Source organism: Colossoma macropomum, unplaced genomic scaffold (genome assembly GCF_904425465.1).
Source record: "Colossoma macropomum unplaced genomic scaffold, Colossoma_macropomum, whole genome shotgun sequence".
In the NCBI taxonomy this organism is placed as follows: Eukaryota; Metazoa; Chordata; class Actinopteri; order Characiformes; family Serrasalmidae; genus Colossoma; species Colossoma macropomum.
Genome location: NW_023494790.1, coordinates 8,613,611 through 8,632,937, shown reverse-complemented (window position 1 = coordinate 8,632,937; position 19,327 = coordinate 8,613,611). Strand labels below are relative to the sequence as shown.

Below are 19,327 nucleotides of genomic sequence, written 5' to 3'. Positions count from 1 at the left end.
GTAACTAGGAGTAACAGCAGAATTTACAGTCTAAAGTGTGCAGTGCGAGTGTCATTACAGTAGCGGAGTGTGTATTAACCAAAGATGATTTTGTGTTCAGTGGTGTTCAGACAGCAGGAGATCAGTACCGTCTCTGCAGTAAGGAGACTCGTTGTAGAGCCTTACAGCAGTGGGTAATAAAGATCTTACGCAGTGCTCTTCAACACAGTGCAGCTGTAACAGTCACAGAATGTGTTTCTCAGTTTTTCAGTGTAGCATGCAGGGGGTGTGAGGTGTTGTCCTGGATGGCTAACAGCTTGTTGAGAGTCCTTTGTTCTGCCACAACCTCCAAAGAGTCCAGCTTGATCCCAACAACAGAGCCAGCCTTCCTAATAAGTTTGTTTAATTTGTTCAGAGCACTTTTGTTCATTTGCGCAGCATACAACAGCATAGAATAAAGCACTCGCTACATCTTTTCCACTGATTCTTTTCATAATATGTCCAAAATAAGATTCATTTTACTATCAAAAATCTTTAACAAAACCAGAGTTCAAAGGCATCTTGTCTTGCTTTTTAATTGATAATTCTGATCTTTGTGTGTAAGAGAGATATCAGTACATTTGTGGATCTTTTCAAGCTCCCTCATCCTACTAGTCTGCATCAGGTCTCCTGACTGCTGGATCCTTTATTGTTAACAATTGATCCAAGTAGACAAAAGCTGTTCACCACCTTCTACATCTTTACCATCAAGTTAGCAGTCTTTGCTGTTGTTAACACCTTTGTTTTCTTCACTCCCACTGGGACCATCAGATTTTCTTGATTGAGTGTCGAGTCATCCACATATTGCAGCATGTTGAAGGTTATTAATGTTTCTTCCTCCGATCTTGAATCCTTGATCATCTTCTTTCAGTCCTGCTTCTCTTAGTAAATGTTCAGCGTACAGTTTGAATACGTGCAGTGATAGAAGGCGGCCGTGTCTGACTCCTTTGCAGATGCTAAACCAGTCTGTTCGTCCAGTGTAGAGGTTCCTCATTGTAACAGTGAGATGCTGTGGAATGCCCATTTTCCTGAGGACATTACATAACTTTACATGGTAAACATAGTCAGGCTCTACTGTGGTCAAAGAAACACAAGCCATTATCTTCTATTATTATTTTTTTTTACCAAGTGTTAAATTTCTTCTCTCGTTTCTTTCTTCTGTAGACTTCACAAGGTTGTGTTTATACCAACAGAGCTGAATGTAATCAGTTTGAGTCTGACAGAGTTACTTCTACACCAGATTTTGCTGTGTTTCTGAAATGAGCTCTGTGCTTTTGAAACTGTTTCTCATTCTCTCCCTCCCCCTTCCTCACCCACTAGCTCGTGCGGACGCTGCTGAGTTGTGACTGCTCTGAAAGGTTAAAAACATGTCAGCGTGCCAAAGGGCCCTGGCCAGGGAGAGAGAGAAGGCAGCAGGGTAGCGGTTTGCGTGTGGAGAGCAGAGCTGATGAGAGGAGACAGGTGCATATGTCAGCTCAGACTTATGGTGCGCTCTGCTGCAGTGCTGCATTTCTCTCCAGCTAAGTGAAAACACGGGCTGTTTCTTTAGTAAACAGTTTATTTTCATCACACACAATCATCACCACATTTTTTGGAGAACTTTTCAGTCATGTAAAGTGCAAATTATGCATTCATTTCATAAATACACTCAAAATAATCTAGTTATTTATTGTTAGGGATGGGCAGGATGCTAAGGGTGGGCAATGTGGAAAAAAGTGTGACATCATGATACTTCACAGCATTTTCAAATTTAGTTTTGTTAAATAAACATACAGCAGCAACGGTAAAGATATGTTTAAAACAGTATATATTGGTTCTTGTTCTCAGGCTTCCTATATTTGGCCTAAATCAGTCTTTTTTACAAGACATGCAGTTGTTCATTGCTCTGGAAGGACTGATGAGACCCATGATCCACTCAGAAAAGCTATCATGACAATTTATCACAATAATAATATGTTAATAATATATATGATGTATTATGTATAATGTATTATGATATCATTAGACCATGTTATGCATCAATTACACTACACGTTCATTCAGAATGGGAGTTCCTGCCTCCATGATTAAACACATGCTAATGTAATTCAGTCATTCACTCATTTCATGCATAAATCAAGTCACTGTGCAAAAAGCATTAGCTTAGTAAAGCTTGAGCAGCACTGCAGTACTACATGTTTGCTCTGCTTCAACATGTCAAATTCAACTGTTCAGCAGCTGCATATCATCACTGTCCAAAGAAAAACAAGTAACTTTACAGGAGAGGGAAAAAACATTACTTACTTTTCATGTAAGTTAATATAGAAAGATTTTATTCCAAACTATTTTGGAGCATTTCAGTTGGTCCAATCATCATGAAACATTCGCACAATGTAAAGGGAAGCCACCATCAGGAAGCAACTACATCAGTTCCAATGATGTAGAAAAATAAAAATGAATGAAACTACTTGTTTTTTGGACAGCAACGCTATGAAACTTCTTCCCATTGCTCTTTTGCTCTTTCACTTCATGTTATGAACATTCACAGCACAATTAAATCAGTAACAAATACACATACTGGCCACTTTATTAGAAGCCCCCACCTTGCTGGAGTACAGTTGGTGTAGCCAACCTCTAGTCCAGTGGTCACCAACCTTCCTCCTGGAGATCTGCCTTCCTGCAAAGTTTAGTTCCAAACAAAACACAACTCTGCTGTGCTTGATACACTTACACCAATACCACACACACTACCATGTAAGTGTCACTGCTGTGCTGAGAATGGACCACCATCCAAATAATATCACCAACAGTAGTGGGGGTGATGGGGTCAAAGACAACAAATGAGCTACTGTAACTATACACCTAAATCCTGGACATATAAAGCAGGCAGAGCTCATAAAGTGACCAGTGAATGGAAGTACAAGGTCAGGTTCTAATAAAGTGGTTGATTAGTATTGCATGCCATATTATACATATATTCCTATGACTGAAACCAAAGATTATATAACAAGTAGTTATTGCATGTTAGTTATAATCTAAGCATAAATGACATGTTTGGTTTTGGTTTCTTGAAACCTTGCAGTATATTCCAATGTGAATTTAGCATAAAAACATAAACATAAAATGTTTTGGCATTATTTATTTCTTTACTTATTAGTTTTATTCAGACTTTTTTCCTAAATGTCATGTTTTTAAATGTTGTAGTTTTTTTTTATTTTTTTTTATTTTAGTACCTTTTAGATTTACACTAAAATGAAAGGTGCATTATAAATAAAGTCATTATTATTATTATCAAAAACCCTTAAACTGCCGATGTATGGGCCCATGCCTTAATTTTACTTTCTCCTAAGCACATAAAACATTTATTTTCATAGTAAATGTTCTATAATTTATAGTAGTCACTAAATACAAGTTTTAGGATTAATAACAAGCCATCAGTTTAACCCCTTAAAATCCCAGGCTTATTACATACTAAGGCTTATTATTCAGTAACTACAAGGACTTCAATGCAAACTGATTGAGCTATTCTTAACTTATAGAAGTGTGTAATAAAACTTTGGGCCCTTTGAGCCCTGACCTTTTAAGGGGTTAAGGGAGTAATGTTAAAATTAAAGTTACTTCCCCTCCCTTCCCATAGACTTGGGCTTTATCAGTCCACAAATGTATCCACAGCACATATGCATCTGACATCATTCTGCTACATGATCAGTGCTTTTAGTGCTTAGGTCTGTGCTCAGTCTGGATTTCTGGGCTCATCTCTGAAAATGCCTAGAGGGTGCTGGAAATAGTCCATCTGTCCAGCTGATAAATGTCCATATGTTGTATTGTACATATATTCCTAGGATTGAACCAAGCCAAACAAAACATTATAGCATATGGTTATTGTGTGCAAGTTATAATACTGGAAATGATAGATTGGCTTTAGTTTCATGAAAGCTTTGCAGCAAATTCTACCATGCATTTAATACAATGATTTCAAAGTAATGACAACATTAAAGTGCCTGTTTATAGACTCAGGTCTTGTCAGTCTATGACTGTCTCCACATCTGACACCATTCTGTTAGCAGCCCTACATTCTTAAAAAAACGTGTTCAATGCCATAGGAGAGCTACATTTCTGGAGCCCTGCTAGTGATATCCCGTATAAATAGAAATAATGTGTGGCCACGACTTGCTAAGGCGTGGGAACGGGATCCTATTGCATGGGCATGACTTAGTGAGTTGTGGGAACGAGATCCAAATTGTGTGGCCATGACTTAGATAATTAAGCCTTGACCACAGTTTAATAAGGCATGATCTTGTTCCCATGCCTTACTAAGTCATGGCCAGGACTTAACTATCTTGTTCCCATGCCTACTAAGTCATGCCATGCATTAGGATCTCGTTCCCACGTGTTAATACTGCGTGGGCACGCATTATTTTTATTTACACTCTATGTCACCAGCGGGGCTCCGAACCTTTCAAATGAGTGCAAGTGGGAGGAACCTTAGAACCTCCACATAACATCAAGGTTTCATGGTTTTCCTAGAATCATAGCCTAAATCCAAGCCAAGGAACCTTTGTTTCTAATACTGCCCACTCAGTGCTGGGCTACTCTGTGTAAACAGATACTTTCTCAGCGAGAATGCGTAGAGGATGCCTCTTGCATGAGTTGGAGAAATATGGAAACAGCTTCTCAGTGAACTTGTCCTTAAACTTGTAAAGCATTGTGTTGTCGCTGGCGTCAGAGAACATTACCCTTCCCCCGTCCCAGTCCAGCTGCACCCGCACCTTCTGTGGCTTCTTCTTGAGAGTGAGGGGGGTGCTGGTGGCGTTTTTTGGACGATACTCTCCTCCGTACAGGCAAATGGTCCACATGCCTCGCTCTGGGCTAGGGGGGAACCACTCCTTTCTTATCACGTTCTCCTTCACCACCCCCAGAGCCCACTCGCTGCTGTCCCCCACCTCCACATCCCAGCTGTGGCGGCCTGAGCCCAGGCCCTCCGAGCCCAGCACACATTCGTAGTAGCAGAAGCGCTCGGGGTTATCCGGTAGCTGCTGCTCCTCATCCGTGAAGCGGATAGTGGTGAGGTCATCAGACAGCGAGAGGCACACGTCTGCTGTGTTGGGGTCAAGGATCACTGGAGCTGATGGGAGAAGAACTGTGAGTTAGACGCAGGTATGTACAGCAGTGTGCAAATGTCAGAGAAAATGCATAATTTATTTAATTCCAGGTCCAAACGGCCATTAAGTGCAGGTTCGTTTTTCAAGAGATGTTCCTGAGACGATTAGATATAAAATGATCCATTTGCATAAGGAAGAGGAAAGTAAAAAAAAAGGAAAATAAGTGAAAAAAAAATTTTTAAACTGAAGTTTTAATTTTAAGATATAGAGAAAATGGGTCTCTTAACGACCAGTGCTTAAAAATACTTAAAGCTTTAATCTTTGAGAGAGAGGAGAAAATCAAGCTCCATTCTTGCTTTAGATCTGAAAAAATCCACAGGTGTTTCTGTCCATCTTTCACTTTCAAGAAGACAACGCTATGGGTCTGAAAGGATGGGTAGCTGTCAAGGAGCCATTACTGATAAAAGGAAACAGACAAAAAAGAAGAACATCTGTAAATCAAAGAAGCTGCTGGTGTTCTTGAAACAATGGACGGACCACCCCAGAGTCCAGACCTCAGCATCTTTAAATGTGTTTGGGATTACTTGGATCATGAGAAGCAAAAAATGCAATCGGATTCTCTGACTGACCTTTTGAGATGTGTAAAAATATCTTTGGAGACTTCTTTAAAAAAACTGAAAGCAGATCTCTTCAGAACAATGGAAGCTTTGATAAAGGCAAAGAGTGGACACACTAAATACTGAAAAAAAATATTATTATATTGTTATATTAAAATAGTTGTTGATCCTTTTGAGTGAAATTATGTTACTCAGTTAATTAATAACTTGTGCGTAATGACTGGAAATAAATGAAAGATGATCTCTGACATTTGCACAGTACTGTAAGGAAATATTTGTATTAGGGTTTGTAAGAAACCATGTAAGCGCACTTTGTAGGTTGTACACAAGACATTTGGGGACTGGTATGAGTGTATCAGGCCCTGCAGCATTGCTGGAGTTTTTCCACACATACTGACCACTTTATTACCTTGTAGCTCCACCTTGCTGGTGAGGAATTATAGACTGCAGTCCATCTGTTGATGCACAGTTTGTGTTAATCATTCTCTAGCCTTTGGTTTCTGACCACAGAGCCACTCTTGGCAGGACATTTTTGGCAGACTTTTCTCGACCCAGCAGTGACACTTATATGATTAAAATCCATTGATAGGGTGCACAGCAACAGATGATCTACAATCCATATTTCTATACTTGCAACGTGCTCTGTATGGTAGGTGTGATAAACTGGCCAGTAGGTCTAGATAAAAGTAGATGTATCTAATAAACTGGCAACTTAAAGCACCCATAAATGAAGAGTGTTAGCTTGTTTGTGGCAAGGATGTAGCATTATTTGTACTTCAACTATTAACCAACCTTGTAATTCAGAGATTCCTGTGGCAAGTTAAAATATTAGTTCCTAATATGAGCATGACATCAACTACAGAAGGTAATTGTAGTATACTTTAACATTTTGTTGCTGACTAAATGATATTTTATGAGATATTCTTCCAGTGTGCATATTATGACATCTACTTACTGTATGTTACAACATTTTGCATTTTTTCCCAGACTCTGAACTTGAGGCAGCCCAGGTGTTTGGCCACATCAATCAGAGCTCCAGATGTCTCGTCTGGATCCTGCAGTGTGCACTCCACTCTATAGCCCAGAGAAAAACCCTCAGTTACAGCAATCTTTGATGTAATGTCAGCTTTTCCTCCCAAACACTTTTCCTGCATCACTGTATCAGCTCATAAAAGCAAACAGATAATATAGAAATGCCACAGCAAATACTGAGTCGGCCTTACTTACCGTTCAGATGTCTTCTTATAGTTCTGCAAGACAACAAATATCTCTAAGGATTCTCTGGCCTTGTTTTAAACTGATATGCATTCGTCACGACCCGGTTATCTCACCATTAACATTCTGAAGCTCAAGTCTGCTTAAAATGTGAGTATAAAAGCAAGCAGGGTTTTATATGGATTCTGAAAATGGAGAAACTCGGTTCCCCTCAGATTCAATTCTCACCTTTAGGAATGCAATATCGTCAGAGCCCATGGCCTCTTCTGTTGAGTTAATTATTTCTGTTAGAGACATAATTTCATCTGCTAATCTGTCCATCTTTTCCTTCATTTTCCGACTCTTCTGTTCCTCTTCCTCTTTCAGAGCGCTCAGTATGGAGGTCTCCTCGTCCCGCAGGAACTGCTGCAGCCTCTCAAAGTCGGCCTTTATCAGCCGTACTGTATTCTGGGCCTGCCTCTGGACACAAAGATTTTGAATTTGAATAATAATTATTATTTTCTCATGATACATGTACTATACATGTATGTATATGTTTTTAAAAACCCATTACTCTGAGGGTGATTATTACCCTGATGTGCTCAGCTGTCTCCTGACAGTTTTGCTTGGCTGTGTTTAGGGTTTCCAACTTCTCCTGTAAAGGCCTCAGGGCAGACCTCAGCTCCTCCTTTGAGAAGAATTTGGAGAGAGAATCATTCCACAATATTCACACTTGCCGGCGACAGTAGAGAACTTAGGTTTAACACCATTAATCCAAAGGGGAGTTTGCTATTTTTTCATTTTTTGACTTAAGGGGATGCCATTTCCTTAACCACCCCCCAAACTGAGCCCTGCCTTATGCAATACAATGAACAAATTGACAATTAACAAATAAACAAACAGTTGCCTAGCAATGTATTTGCTTCATTAATATCATCAGATTTAGAACCAGAATTCCACCAATTTCTGCATAATTAAATCATTAGGTGTAAATAAACTCATTTAGAATGGTTTGATTTGAAATGCTCCATTCTAAAGAAACTTACAATGTTCACAGTGGTGGTGATAGGAACCAGACGTCTGAAGAGTTTAATGTCTCTGCATGAAACAAACACTTTGCCTGATGCTGAGTCACTGTATTATGGCAGCTGTGCAATAAGATTTTGCTCAAACTGTATGTTCAAAACTTATGGTGGAGTGGTACATGCAGGGCATTGAAATGCAAAATAATTCCCAAAGAAGACTTATTTAACCTCCATTTTAGTGTTAGGGGCACCATTACATATAAAAACTCAGAAGACGTGTAGATTCACAAGTTGCTTTAGATAGCAAATGCAGTGGGCCTGTTTGTGTGGTAGACAATGTGACCCCTGGTTCCTATCACCACCACTGTAAAGAAATCTGAATTCTCTGCAATGAACCATTTCACATCAAACAACTCTGAATGGCTTTGTTTACATCTCAGAAAACTGAATTATGCAGAGATTTAGATAAAAAACATCACCTTGCACTCCTGAGCTGCCTCCTCTGTGTTGTTACACTTGTGATCCTTGTGCTCTTCGTCCTGGCACTGACTGCAGATCAGCTCTTCGTCCTCCTCACAGAACAGAGTCAGTCTCTCGTTGTGCTTGGCACACATCTTGCCGTCCGCAGCCCCGTCCTTGCTGTCCTCGCTGTCCCCTAGACCTAGATCAGCCCCTGAGCCGACCCTCCGAGGCTGGCCTTGGAAGAGAGAGTCTAACAGGCCTTTTAAAACACTGTCCAGCAGCTCTCGTCCATAACACTCAGTGCATCTTTGCTGATCCTGGCCTAACTCAAGCTGGCAGAGCTGTATGCAAGACTGGCATAAACTGTGGCCACAGGGGAGCAGAAGTGACCCCTCGGCCTGACACCCCGGACACACGGAGTCACCTGAAGGTAAAGACGGCTGGTCAGATGACATGTTGTCTTGTGTGGACGATCAGTGCCTTCAACTGTCTACTAATCTAAGTCCTCTTCTCTTTGCTGTCTGCTCTGTGCTCTGCTGCCCTATAAAAAATCCTCCCCTTGGATAGTTGATGGTCTATTTATAAAGTGGTTATTTCTGATGCAGCCTGCTAGACTGTGTGTGTGTGTTTTTAAGGGGGATGCAGTGGGGGGTGGACGACTCATAGATCCAGGGAGAAAGTTTCTTTGGATACAAACTGCTGAGTAACAGTGTGTTGGTGAGAAGTGTGTGTGGCATGTGGGTGTAAAGTGATGCTGGATTCCTCAGGGTCCACAACATGATGCTAAGTGGAAGAATCAGAGCCAAATTCAACCATAACAAGAGATAGATGTTGGTTCTAGCTGTAGTGGATGTGGTGCTGTCAGACCAAAATATCATTTATCTCTGTTGTTCTGTGAGAAATCACTTTAAATATGATCTCATACATATATATACATACATAAGAAGAATCAGATGCCAATGTTTCTGCTCAAAGAAATGCCCTTTTATTGAACAAAGCAGAAAAGCGTCATTGAAAAACAGCTGGAATGGCAAGGAAAGCGTCTTTCTATGTTAGACACACAAAGCCACTCTAACTAACCTACAGCCCAACACAGTAAAACACAGTGGACACATAAACACATCTTAAAGCAACAGTGACAACATAAACAACAACAAAAACAGATGTCCTTTTGAGGGGGGCTGGGGCGGTTGGGCAGTGCGCGTGACACAGCTTTGCATACCACGCCCCTAAAGCCCCTTCTGAAACACAGAGCAAGTGGTAGATACACTCAAACACACACACACACACACCACACACACACACACACACACACACACAATCTGCATTATGTCTTGAATCAAGCTAAGATACAGTAGTATGCAAAAGTTTGGACACCCCCTGGTCAAATTACATGTTTTTCTCACTGCTGTGTCTTAACCAGTTTGGTGGTGTAATGTAGGCTAGTGATTGAAGTGTACTATCATTAATTTATATTATATAAGTTATTATAGCCACCAATGAGCCATGGGTGTACAGCTGCATAAGTAGTGATATAAGAAACATATATTTAGACAACATTACTTATGTCGTATGACATAAGAATATAGTGTTTACCCTTTATATTGTATATGTGTATATATATATATATATATATATATATATATATATATATATATATATATATATATGTTTATATTGATGGTCATATTGCTATACAAATTCACATATGATGTAAATAAGTAAATATAATATGTCTATACGTTAAATATACAGAGATACTTTAGGACTAAAGTTTTTAGATTTCTGGTGAGTTTATTCCCATCGTATAAAGACTGAGTTAAGGCTGTATCAACTCGCTTGACATTATCATATTCAGTAGCTCATTTCATTTAACATATTAAAATCAGTTTTTTGGTCAGATGTACTACTGATTTCTAACCAAACTGTATCCAGTCCGAATTTAATAAATGAATAAAAAAAGTCAATAAAAGTATGAAAATCACATGTAATATAATGTGATATTTTTTGCTTATCATACTGTTTTCAGTTGTTGAAAATGAATGGTTTAAGCTATTAATTAAAAGTATGTTTTATTGTTCATCTTTTGGCCTATATGGGCATAAGCCACCTGATTTCAAGTGTTTCTTTCAGCATGCAAATCTGACCATTACAGAGGCCAAGCAGAGGAGAAAAAGGTTTCCTTCTCTGTTTTTAGCACCAGAATGCCAAAATTTTTATATCTCGACATAAATGATTTTTTATCGAAGTGCTGACTTAGTATTTTGAAATAATGTTTTTTGTTTTCAAAATATTCAACTGTTATTTGACTTTTGATATCAAAACAATGGGTACTGAAGAAAGTAAGTAACTATTTCGAGATCTATATTCACTATATTCACACAGTAAGTCAATATTTCAAGAAAATAATCATTACTTTTAGAAAATAAGCCATTATTTCGAGACACTAAGTCAAAATGTTGACACGCAGATAACAAATAAAAGTCCTCCTACGTGAGACTTTGCATTTGAAAGTGAAACTGGCTTAAGTTCATTTCGAAGCTGCCGGCTTCGCGTCGACGGGGCTGAGATTTGACTTATATTTTTACACACTCAGACATGAAAAGACAGAAATGGGTTTTTGACACCTGATCTGTTGAATTAGTCTCCTTTATCTAAACAGGTAGTGCGGGATGCGGCATCGAAATGGGAAATATCTTCGGCAAAAAGAAACGAAGTCGAGTCACAGAACAGGACAGAGCTGTTTTGGTCAGTGCTAACGCTAACGGCTAATACAGTGATGACAGCGCAGCTACCTGGCTAAATATTGTAGCAGTAGAGGTTCCATGTGGTTTCCCTGATTGAAGTTAACGTAGCTGTGTGTGTGAAAATTGTGTGTACTGTGTTGTAGAGCTGTGTCTATTTTCTGAAGGTCCGTTTTGTTTAAACTGTCGTCGGCTTCCTATTCTCCAGCTTCTTGTTCGCGCTTTCCCGTTCCACCTTAAATGGTGCCGGACTTACGTCTAACAAAGTACGTAGAAATGACAGTACCCATGTAACTCGTGCTGTTTAATATCTATTTTAAGGTGGAACGGGAAAATCCGAACAAGAACCCGGAGAATAGGAAGCCAACTTCAGCCTCGTCGCGCTCGGAAGTTAGTTAGCAAGGCTAGCCTAACGTTAGCTTGCTAATCTGGGAGTGGTGTTGATTTGATTACAGAATTGTAGCTGGTTGGCTAACGTTAGTCATTCAGAGGGTTTAGTCTTCATTTAGTTATTTGAAATGTCATCTTTATCTTTTTATGTACTTTTTTGTCAGGAAATGATTTTACCAGTTTATTATTGTCTTTTGCTTTTGTATTTTATTGAACGTTAGCCATGGCTAACCTAGCAAAGCAGACTTCATCTCAGTTTGAGTGTTTACAAAGTGTAAGATTGGCAATAAGCTTGTAAAAAGTAATGTTTATTCATTTAAATTCTGAAGAGATTGTTAACTTTTGTTCATGCCACTTTCATGGTATTATTTCTGAATACAGGGAAGGTTCTGTTCTTCATTTCTCATATCGGATGTTTTCACAGTCCACTGCAGGTGGAGGTTGTGTAACTAATGCTTACTATCTCATGGTGAGTATGGCAAGGAAACGATACTGTAAACCTGTATATTGAAGCCCTGTTATTTATTTTGACCACAGCAACTCAAGCAGCAGAGAGATAAACTGAAGCAGTACCAGAAGAAGGTCACTCTGCAGATGGAAAAGGAGAGGCAGCTGGCCAAACAGTTGCTGAAGGATGGCAAGAAAGAGTGAGTCTGCTCCCCACCCCTGCCCTTTCTCTTATCTAGGTTTCTGCTTGTCAAGTTTCATATAGGTCACTCTGTAATAGGTGTCTGGTTATGTGTCTTTCATTTGTTCTTGTTTAATCTTTTATTTCTTTTATTTTTCCCTGGAGGGTTGCTTCAGCAGCCATCCCAACTGTTGAGGGACACATTTGATGCGTGTTTGGTTGTCATTGTATTAGTATTGTCGATCATATTAGTAATGAAGGAATCTACAGATTATGTTGCCATTTAAAAATGAGCTTAACTGAACTACAACGAGCCATGCATTGCTTTTTAAAGATTACAGAATGCTTTATTAGAGAAAAAGCTTTTAAAAAAGATTAAAAACAGTATGTGCATAATGTGTATAAAAATGTGTAGAAATGGGCGTGTCCTCCAGGCTCAGTTTCTCACATGAAGAGGGACCTATATCGTATATGCATTTTCATCATGCAGACTGCCAACTGATAATTGCCAGTCCATTAAAAAGATGAATTTTAATCAGTTTTTCAAAAAGAATTTATTTAATCGTGTGATCATGACGGCCTTAGTAGCTGTATTCCTGTCTTCTTCTGTCAGTGTTTCAGTCAGCGGTATCACTGTGATGTGAAAAAATCCATAATCTAATTACTTCCAGTGTTTTTATCATCTCTGGTAAAGCTTTGAAATTGGAATAAAATGCAATAACATTGGTCTTGGTATCACAGTGGCCCTCTCTGTGTTGTGGATGGTTCTGCTATGAAATCTAATACATGCTTGATGCAGTAGTTAAAAGCCTAGGTCTGTCAAGCTGTCTCTTGTGCATCCTGAAAAAGAAAGAATTCCAGATTTGTGTGCTCAAATGGCAAGGCCCTCTCTTTTGCTGTGTTTGTGTAGGAAAGCACTCCTGTTGCTTAAGAAGAAGCGCTTCCAGGAACAACTTCTAGACAAGACAGAGAACCAGATCAGCAACCTGGAGCGCATGGTAAATACACATGTTAATTTAGTATGCATTGTGATATACATATTTGCTTCCAGTAACCTCCCAAGATTCAAATGAGGAGACCGGTGTAGCTAAAATGATGCATGACTGTACACCAAGCAAGATACCCCAGTTTCTGTCTTGTGGTGAGCTGTTTTGCTGAGTAGATGGCTTTAATGCTATTTTTTAGTCATGTGGCAATCAAAAATTTGATCTATTTACACACAGATTAATTTGATTAGTTAAGCTATGTGAGGAAACAAAGTCTGCATCCAGATTGTTCTCATTTGATCTGTTAATATAGTAGTTAAGACTTATGAGTACAACACTACACATTAAATTGTAAAATAATGATTTATTCACTTTTCTGATTATCTGATTTAGCAGCTTTTGGGATCCTGAAATTACATGGTCATGTGTTGTTGTGTAATATAGATGATTGTATGGCAACCGTCCATTTTTCTTTTTTCCAGGTTCAAGACATCGAGTTTGCACAGATAGAGATGAAGGTCATTGAAGGACTCAAGGTTGGCAATGACTGCTTAAAGAAAATGCATGAGGTATGTTTTGGGTCATGTGTTCTTATCTTTATGCTCAGCTGCCTTGGCATTGTTTACTCATATACTGGCTGCCCCACATATTTTCAAGCATAGAAATGCTGCTGTTTGTTGTCTTTTAAATGTTGTACACAGGTTTTATCAGACAACATTCTGTTTACATTTGTAAATGTAAATGTACATGTGTTATTACCATGTAATATACATTATCTATTCAAAATATACTGCTGAACACTTTGATTTCCCATTTTTCATCAGTTTTCCTCTGACAGTAGGAACTTTATGTCTTTTAAAGATGTTTATATCTTTACTACATGAACCTTAGAACAATTATGTGAATTAGTATTAGTAATAATTAATAATCATTAAGGTGTACTTATTAGCCTAAACCGTATAGGGGCAGTTTGATGAATGAATCATATCTCACCTGTTCACCCCTCACATCCCCTCTTTTCCTTCTTACAGGTTTTGTCCATAGAAGAGGTGGAGAGAATCATGGATGAGACCAATGATGCTATTGAGTATCAGAAGGTGAGTTCCACTTTCCCCAGTCATATACCTGACCAGCGTTCTTGTGTTAAACAGGTTTGCTTACATGGTCTTTGCAGGTCAGTAAATCCAGGCCTGACAAGAATTAGAGGAATTTTTCTTACCTGAGCTATCAAAATCACCAGAACTAACTGCAAAACACAAATGGAGACACTAACTGTTTGAACCTGAGCCAAACATTATCTGCACACAACAACACTTAGTGAGCATGTTTAAACTAAACTAACTGCTGGATTTGTCCCTGTGTGCAGCAAATTGATGACATTCTGGCAGGCTCTCTGACTCAAGAGGATGAAGACGCTGTGTTAGCTGAGCTTGAGGCCATCACTCAGGTATGTGTGTGCATGAGAAATAGAGTATGAAAGGGCTGTCAGCCTGCTTTTTGAAAAAGAAATGTCTGATTAACATTTCTGCAACTCTGACTGTTTTCAGGGAGATGTTGATGTGGAGCTTCCTGAGGTGCCTGATGAGCAGCTTCCAGAAGTTCCAGAACTGGAGGAGCCAGGTGTGTATTCACTCTCTGTAACGTATGCAACGCAGACCTTGACACCCTTTCTTCAATACATTTCACTGCTTATACTGGAATGGCACCCTCAAGAGTACTTGTTCAGTATGTTTAGTTACAGAACATAGTTGTACTACATCTGGTTAAAGTTTTATTTTGCAAGTTGCATTGACTCCATCAGTGTTACCCACACATGGACTATACTTCTGTTTATATTGACATCTCCTCAAAGTATATCGACAGCCACTCAAGTGTCCGACACCTGAGGTTTGTTTCAGACCTGTGCGAAACCTTGGCTTCATACAACCTGTCAACTCCATGCTTTTTTTTTCTAATGTAAAACTGTAGGTTTTACAAACGTGCACCATTCTCTTGGGAAAGACCATTTAAAGACCATTCATGTATCTTTGAGGGTACATGAACATTGTTTGTGCCTTGATAAAGAAAAATGTACCTGTACAGTAACAGTAAATGAATTGCTGACTAATTTTTGGTCAGTGATAATTTGGGGGTGGGCTTTTGTATCTGCGCTTCTTTTCTAACTGTGATTGGTTTTCTATGGTGAACCTTAATCCAGTCATTAGGTCCAACTTTATGATGTAGTAGATTGGTAGGTTATGTGCTTTCGGCTGGGAGCATAAATGAAAGTACTGCCATGTTTTTTGCCTGAAGGGGTTCTTTGAAGCAGTGCTATAGAACCTTTCAGTGGATGGTTCTCTACCATTTTTATAAATGAGATTTAGTGAGTGTAAAGAATCAGTTAAAGAGCTTCCCCTTAAAATAAAGGTTCTCTACAGTCATGAACATAAAAGTTCCCAAATTTTGGTTCCTTTGTATTGTTTTAGTAAAAAACTTTAATTGGATCACACTTGCACATTTCATTTACAAAAAATGGTTATGTAAAGATCTGTAAATTTTTAAAAACTATAATAAAAATAAAAAAATAAACAAAAGTGGTTCTATGAAATTACTCCAAAGAGCCTGTTTTACACCTCAATTTTTAAACATTTGGTACTGTACACCTTGTCTGTAGCAGCTTTAATGTTGTAAAATTGTGCTGAATTGTAAAGTAACATTTGAAATAATTTAGTTTCAGAGCGGGAAAAAGAAAAGGTGAAGAAGAAGCCGGAGAGAGAGCTCTTGGCCTTGTAGACTCTTATCCATGTGGTGGACTTTTATGTTCCTGGCTTCACTTGAGCAGTTCCATACTGCTGAAGACCACACAGGATTCAGAGCCACACCTGAAGGAAGCATCTTTTTTTTTAGGTGCATTCAACAAAAAAACAACTCCACATTAATCCCCGGTATATGTTCATCTGTGGCCCAACATAGATTCTCTTTCATGAGTGTAGTACAAAAACAGCTGGTTTAATGAAGAATCTGAATGGTTTGAGGGGTTTTCTGCTTAATATTGTGCCCTATTAACTAAATATTTAATTGTTTTATTAACCCTTAACTCTCTTAGGCAGGCATCACTCTAATCTTATTCTCCAGGTCCTTTCATGACTTAACTACATCATAATACTTCTTAGAAACTAAGATACATAATTATCCCCCCATATATATTTCAAAATAAATCAAGAACAAATCTGATAATTGTGTAATGTAACTCACTGAGATGGATCAGTGCAACCCCACTTTACTTAAAAAAGGCTTGGGGACAAATGCAGGTCAGGCATTTCTGTCAGAAACATAATCCTACGTAGGCTAATACTGGCCATGTGCAAACCCTCATCTGCATAACCTATCTGCAAGGGTGTTTTGAAAACATGCCCCTCTGCATTAGGAGGATTGTGTCAGTGGGATGGAAAGGAGGCTTTAATCCTGTTGAGAATTAGCTCCCTCTCGCTTCTCCACAAAACATCAGCTCTTAATTTGTTGTACTGATAATCATACACAACAAAGTAGACAGAAAAGTTGTCAGGCTGTCATTTTTTATGTCTGTGGTTTGTTTGAGCCATTTTTCTTGGCTCATTCTATGCATTTTTACAAAACTGTAATCATATCATGAGCCCTGACCCGTCCAAGCTCAGGCAAGTCAGTAAATAATGCAAGACTTGTCTCTGGCTCACGTTAGACTAAGCTCTACTGTTCTCAGAGCAGTCTGGCATTTCATTATAGTCTTAAGGTCTGCTCACGATTCTTTTTCATTTTGTTATTTTGCGACAATAAAATTATTTTTTAATCATTTTGAATCATGTTTGTGTGTTGCATCGAAAGCTGTGGTTTGATATCGACCACTAGAGGGCAGAGCAGCACAGGTGAAGCTTTGGTACTTTGGAAACTTTTCCCTCATAAGAGAGGGGCTTTTTACGGATGTATTTTTGATGAAGAGCCACACCACTTGACTCTTGCACTTTGGGGAGGTGGTGGTTGGGTCAGTGTTTTCTGTTTCTTTTATTTACTTTCCACAATGTTATTTTCTCATTATTATTATTCTCCTGTGGGTTATTTTTGGCTGAGGCATTGACTTTAGAGCACCCTCTTTTTGAATAGGCCAGGATATGAATTAGCCTACCTACTCATTTGGTGGTCCGCTGCCGGTGTGGAGGCAGGTAAGTGGTGTGTGGTATATGTGTAGGAGTGGGAGGCCTTGAATGGCTCCTCTGTGGCTCGCTATGAATCAGAGTTTCACACTGTTACTTTTGTAGACAATGAGCCGAGAGGACTGAAGAGCAGGGGTGTGCTTTCGAGAAATAATGGTGGGAGGACTGACCTAAAGATATGAGAGGCTGGCATTTTTGACGGTGAATCTAGTACGGTTCCTAAACGTCCATTCAGTGTCCTTTTAAAAAGAAAAATACAAAGCCACCTGAGGGGAAAGTTACATTCAGGGTGACCTCCGGTGATGCCTGTCAGTAACTCCCACCAGACTGGAATTGTTTTAACCTGTAGGCTAAATATATTAACCTGAAATAAGTGCCATCTTCAGGGCAGAGACGTTTCCAAAATTTGAAGCTAATGTATAAAATTGTATCCCAGTAACCAACTGAGTGCCATTTTTTCCTCTGTATTCATTCTCGTGCCCAAATTTCGACCCAAGGGCAGTGAGTAATCCTCTCCACAAAGTCATCTGAGATTAAGCAAACTGGGTTAACCTTGTACTAGGGTATAAGTGATATGACAATATGATATTGCGTTCATGATGAATTATGCCACAGTAAGCTTTTCTGAGTATATTGTGTGTAGTAATGTACAAAGGTCAGAGAACATCCTTCATTTATTTAATTTCCAGTCAAAATAGACATCAAGTACAAGTTATTCTGGCATCAGGAAAAAAACAAAACACTTATTTTAGAAAATTACACAGAAGCCTCAACAACTAAATATCACTTGTCAGTGTTTAGCGTGTCCAGTCTACATTTATTACAGCTTCCACTCTTTTCAGGAGACTTGCTTTCAAAATCTGCAGGGATATTTTTCCACACCTCCAAAGTTCAGTCTTGGAAGTTTGTTGTATTTTATGTTTCTCATGATCCAGGCAATCCCAAACACAGCCAGTGATGTTGAGGTCTGGACTCTGGGGTGGTCAGTCTGTTGTTCTGAGAACAACAGCAGTGTCTTTGCTTGATTTACACATTTTCTTCTTTTCTCAGCAACAGCTTCTTAATAGACCCGCAGTGTTGACTTGTCTTCTCGGAGTGGAAGGATGAGCAGAAACACCAGTGGATTTTTTCAGATCTGAAGCAGCTTGATTTTCTCCTCTCTCTCAAAGATGAAAGCTTTAAGTGCTGTTTATCTGATGATAATGACAGTTTTGGTGGTCCACCAGGTCTTGCACAGTTGTTGAAAGTCCCAGTTTGTCTATATCTTTTCATCATTTTTGGAATGTCTGTTATTTCACTTATTTTCCTTTGACTTTCCAATTCCTTATGCAAGTGGATTATCTTGTATCTAATCTCAGTAATAACTTGAACTACACCATTTTTATTTTTTTTTATTTTTTACTACAAATGAAGTAAATGAAGGGTGATGAACAAATGTGCATCCTGACTAAACACATGATATGTATAATGTATTGTGAAGAAAAATTATATTAACTTTTTTTTAAGCATATTTTATGTCCAACCACAACATAACATCTGTGTCCCAGACTGTGTAGTTGAACACATCTTTCTGTTCAATCTGAATATACTGGCTGTTTTAAAGTATCACAGAGGGCTGGTTTTCTGGACCCAGATTAAGCTTGATCTGAGACTAAAAAGGCTTTTTAAAGGTAAATCATCATTGACATTACAATTTAGCTTAATCTCTGTCCATGACTATAGGCTGGTTTCCACAAACATAGATTAAGCCTAGTCTTGGACTAAATTGCAGAGGTGAATCATCATTGACATTGCACTTTATTCCAAGACTAGGCTTAATCAATATCTTGAACTCTGGAGGCTCTGTATTGGCCCACACTTCAACTCCTCACTCTTAAAAGTAAAAAACTTGCATACTAGTTTCATAGACGTTACTAAAAAAATGAGTCTTGAGATTAATAACTCAATAATATGCCTAAAGTGTAAAGGATTGACATATAGTTGCTGTCAGAAGAAACCTTGTGTTCCCAGAATGGT

The 19,327-nt window shown here is 38.8% G+C and overlaps 2 protein-coding genes across 3 annotated transcripts; one reads left to right on the top strand and one right to left on the bottom strand.

Annotated features, from left to right (window-relative positions):
- Positions 1-1,588: 1,588 nt before the first annotated feature.
- Positions 1,589-9,053, bottom strand: LOC118809087 (E3 ubiquitin-protein ligase TRIM39). Its single transcript, XM_036572043.1, has 6 exons — positions 8,415-9,053; positions 7,503-7,598; positions 7,160-7,390; positions 6,944-6,966; positions 6,672-6,790; positions 1,589-5,122 (listed from the first exon to the last, which is right to left on the bottom strand). The coding sequence occupies exons 1-6, from the start codon at positions 8,850-8,852 to the stop codon at positions 4,587-4,589; spliced, it is 1,443 nt and encodes a 480-aa protein (XP_036427936.1). The 5' UTR covers positions 8,853-9,053; the 3' UTR covers positions 1,589-4,586.
- Positions 9,054-10,905: 1,852 nt separating this feature from the next.
- Positions 10,906-16,960, top strand: chmp6b (charged multivesicular body protein 6b). Of its 2 annotated transcripts, none has more exons than XM_036572042.1 (8): positions 10,906-11,145; positions 12,069-12,178; positions 13,070-13,157; positions 13,628-13,714; positions 14,177-14,242; positions 14,512-14,592; positions 14,693-14,765; positions 15,862-16,960. In XM_036572042.1, the coding sequence occupies exons 1-8, from the start codon at positions 11,083-11,085 to the stop codon at positions 15,915-15,917; spliced, it is 624 nt and encodes a 207-aa protein (XP_036427935.1). In that variant the 5' UTR covers positions 10,906-11,082; the 3' UTR covers positions 15,918-16,960. The 2 variants fall into 2 exon arrangements, with proteins under 2 accessions (XP_036427935.1, XP_036427934.1); XM_036572041.1 differs by having other exon boundaries at positions 15,856-16,960.
- The last annotated feature ends 2,367 nt before the right edge of the window (positions 16,961-19,327 follow it).

Coding starts and splice junctions, on each gene's coding strand:
- LOC118809087 (XM_036572043.1), bottom strand. CDS start 8,852: ATGTCATCTGACCAGCCGTCTTTACCTTCAGGTGACTCCGTGTGTCCG. Junction 6,967..7,159: donor ACGATATTGCATTCCTAAAG/GTGAGAATTGAA, acceptor GTTGTCTTGCAG/AACTATAAGAAGACATCTGA. Junction 6,791..6,943: donor TATAAGAAGACATCTGAACG/GTAAGTAAGGCC, acceptor TCTGGGCTATAG/AGTGGAGTGCACACTGCAGG.
- chmp6b (XM_036572041.1), top strand. CDS start 11,083: ATGGGAAATATCTTCGGCAAAAAGAAACGAAGTCGAGTCACAGAACAG. Junction 14,243..14,511: donor ATGCTATTGAGTATCAGAAG/GTGAGTTCCACT, acceptor CCCTGTGTGCAG/CAAATTGATGACATTCTGGC. Junction 14,766..15,855: donor TCCAGAACTGGAGGAGCCAG/GTGTGTATTCAC, acceptor GAAATAATTTAG/TTTCAGAGCGGGAAAAAGAA.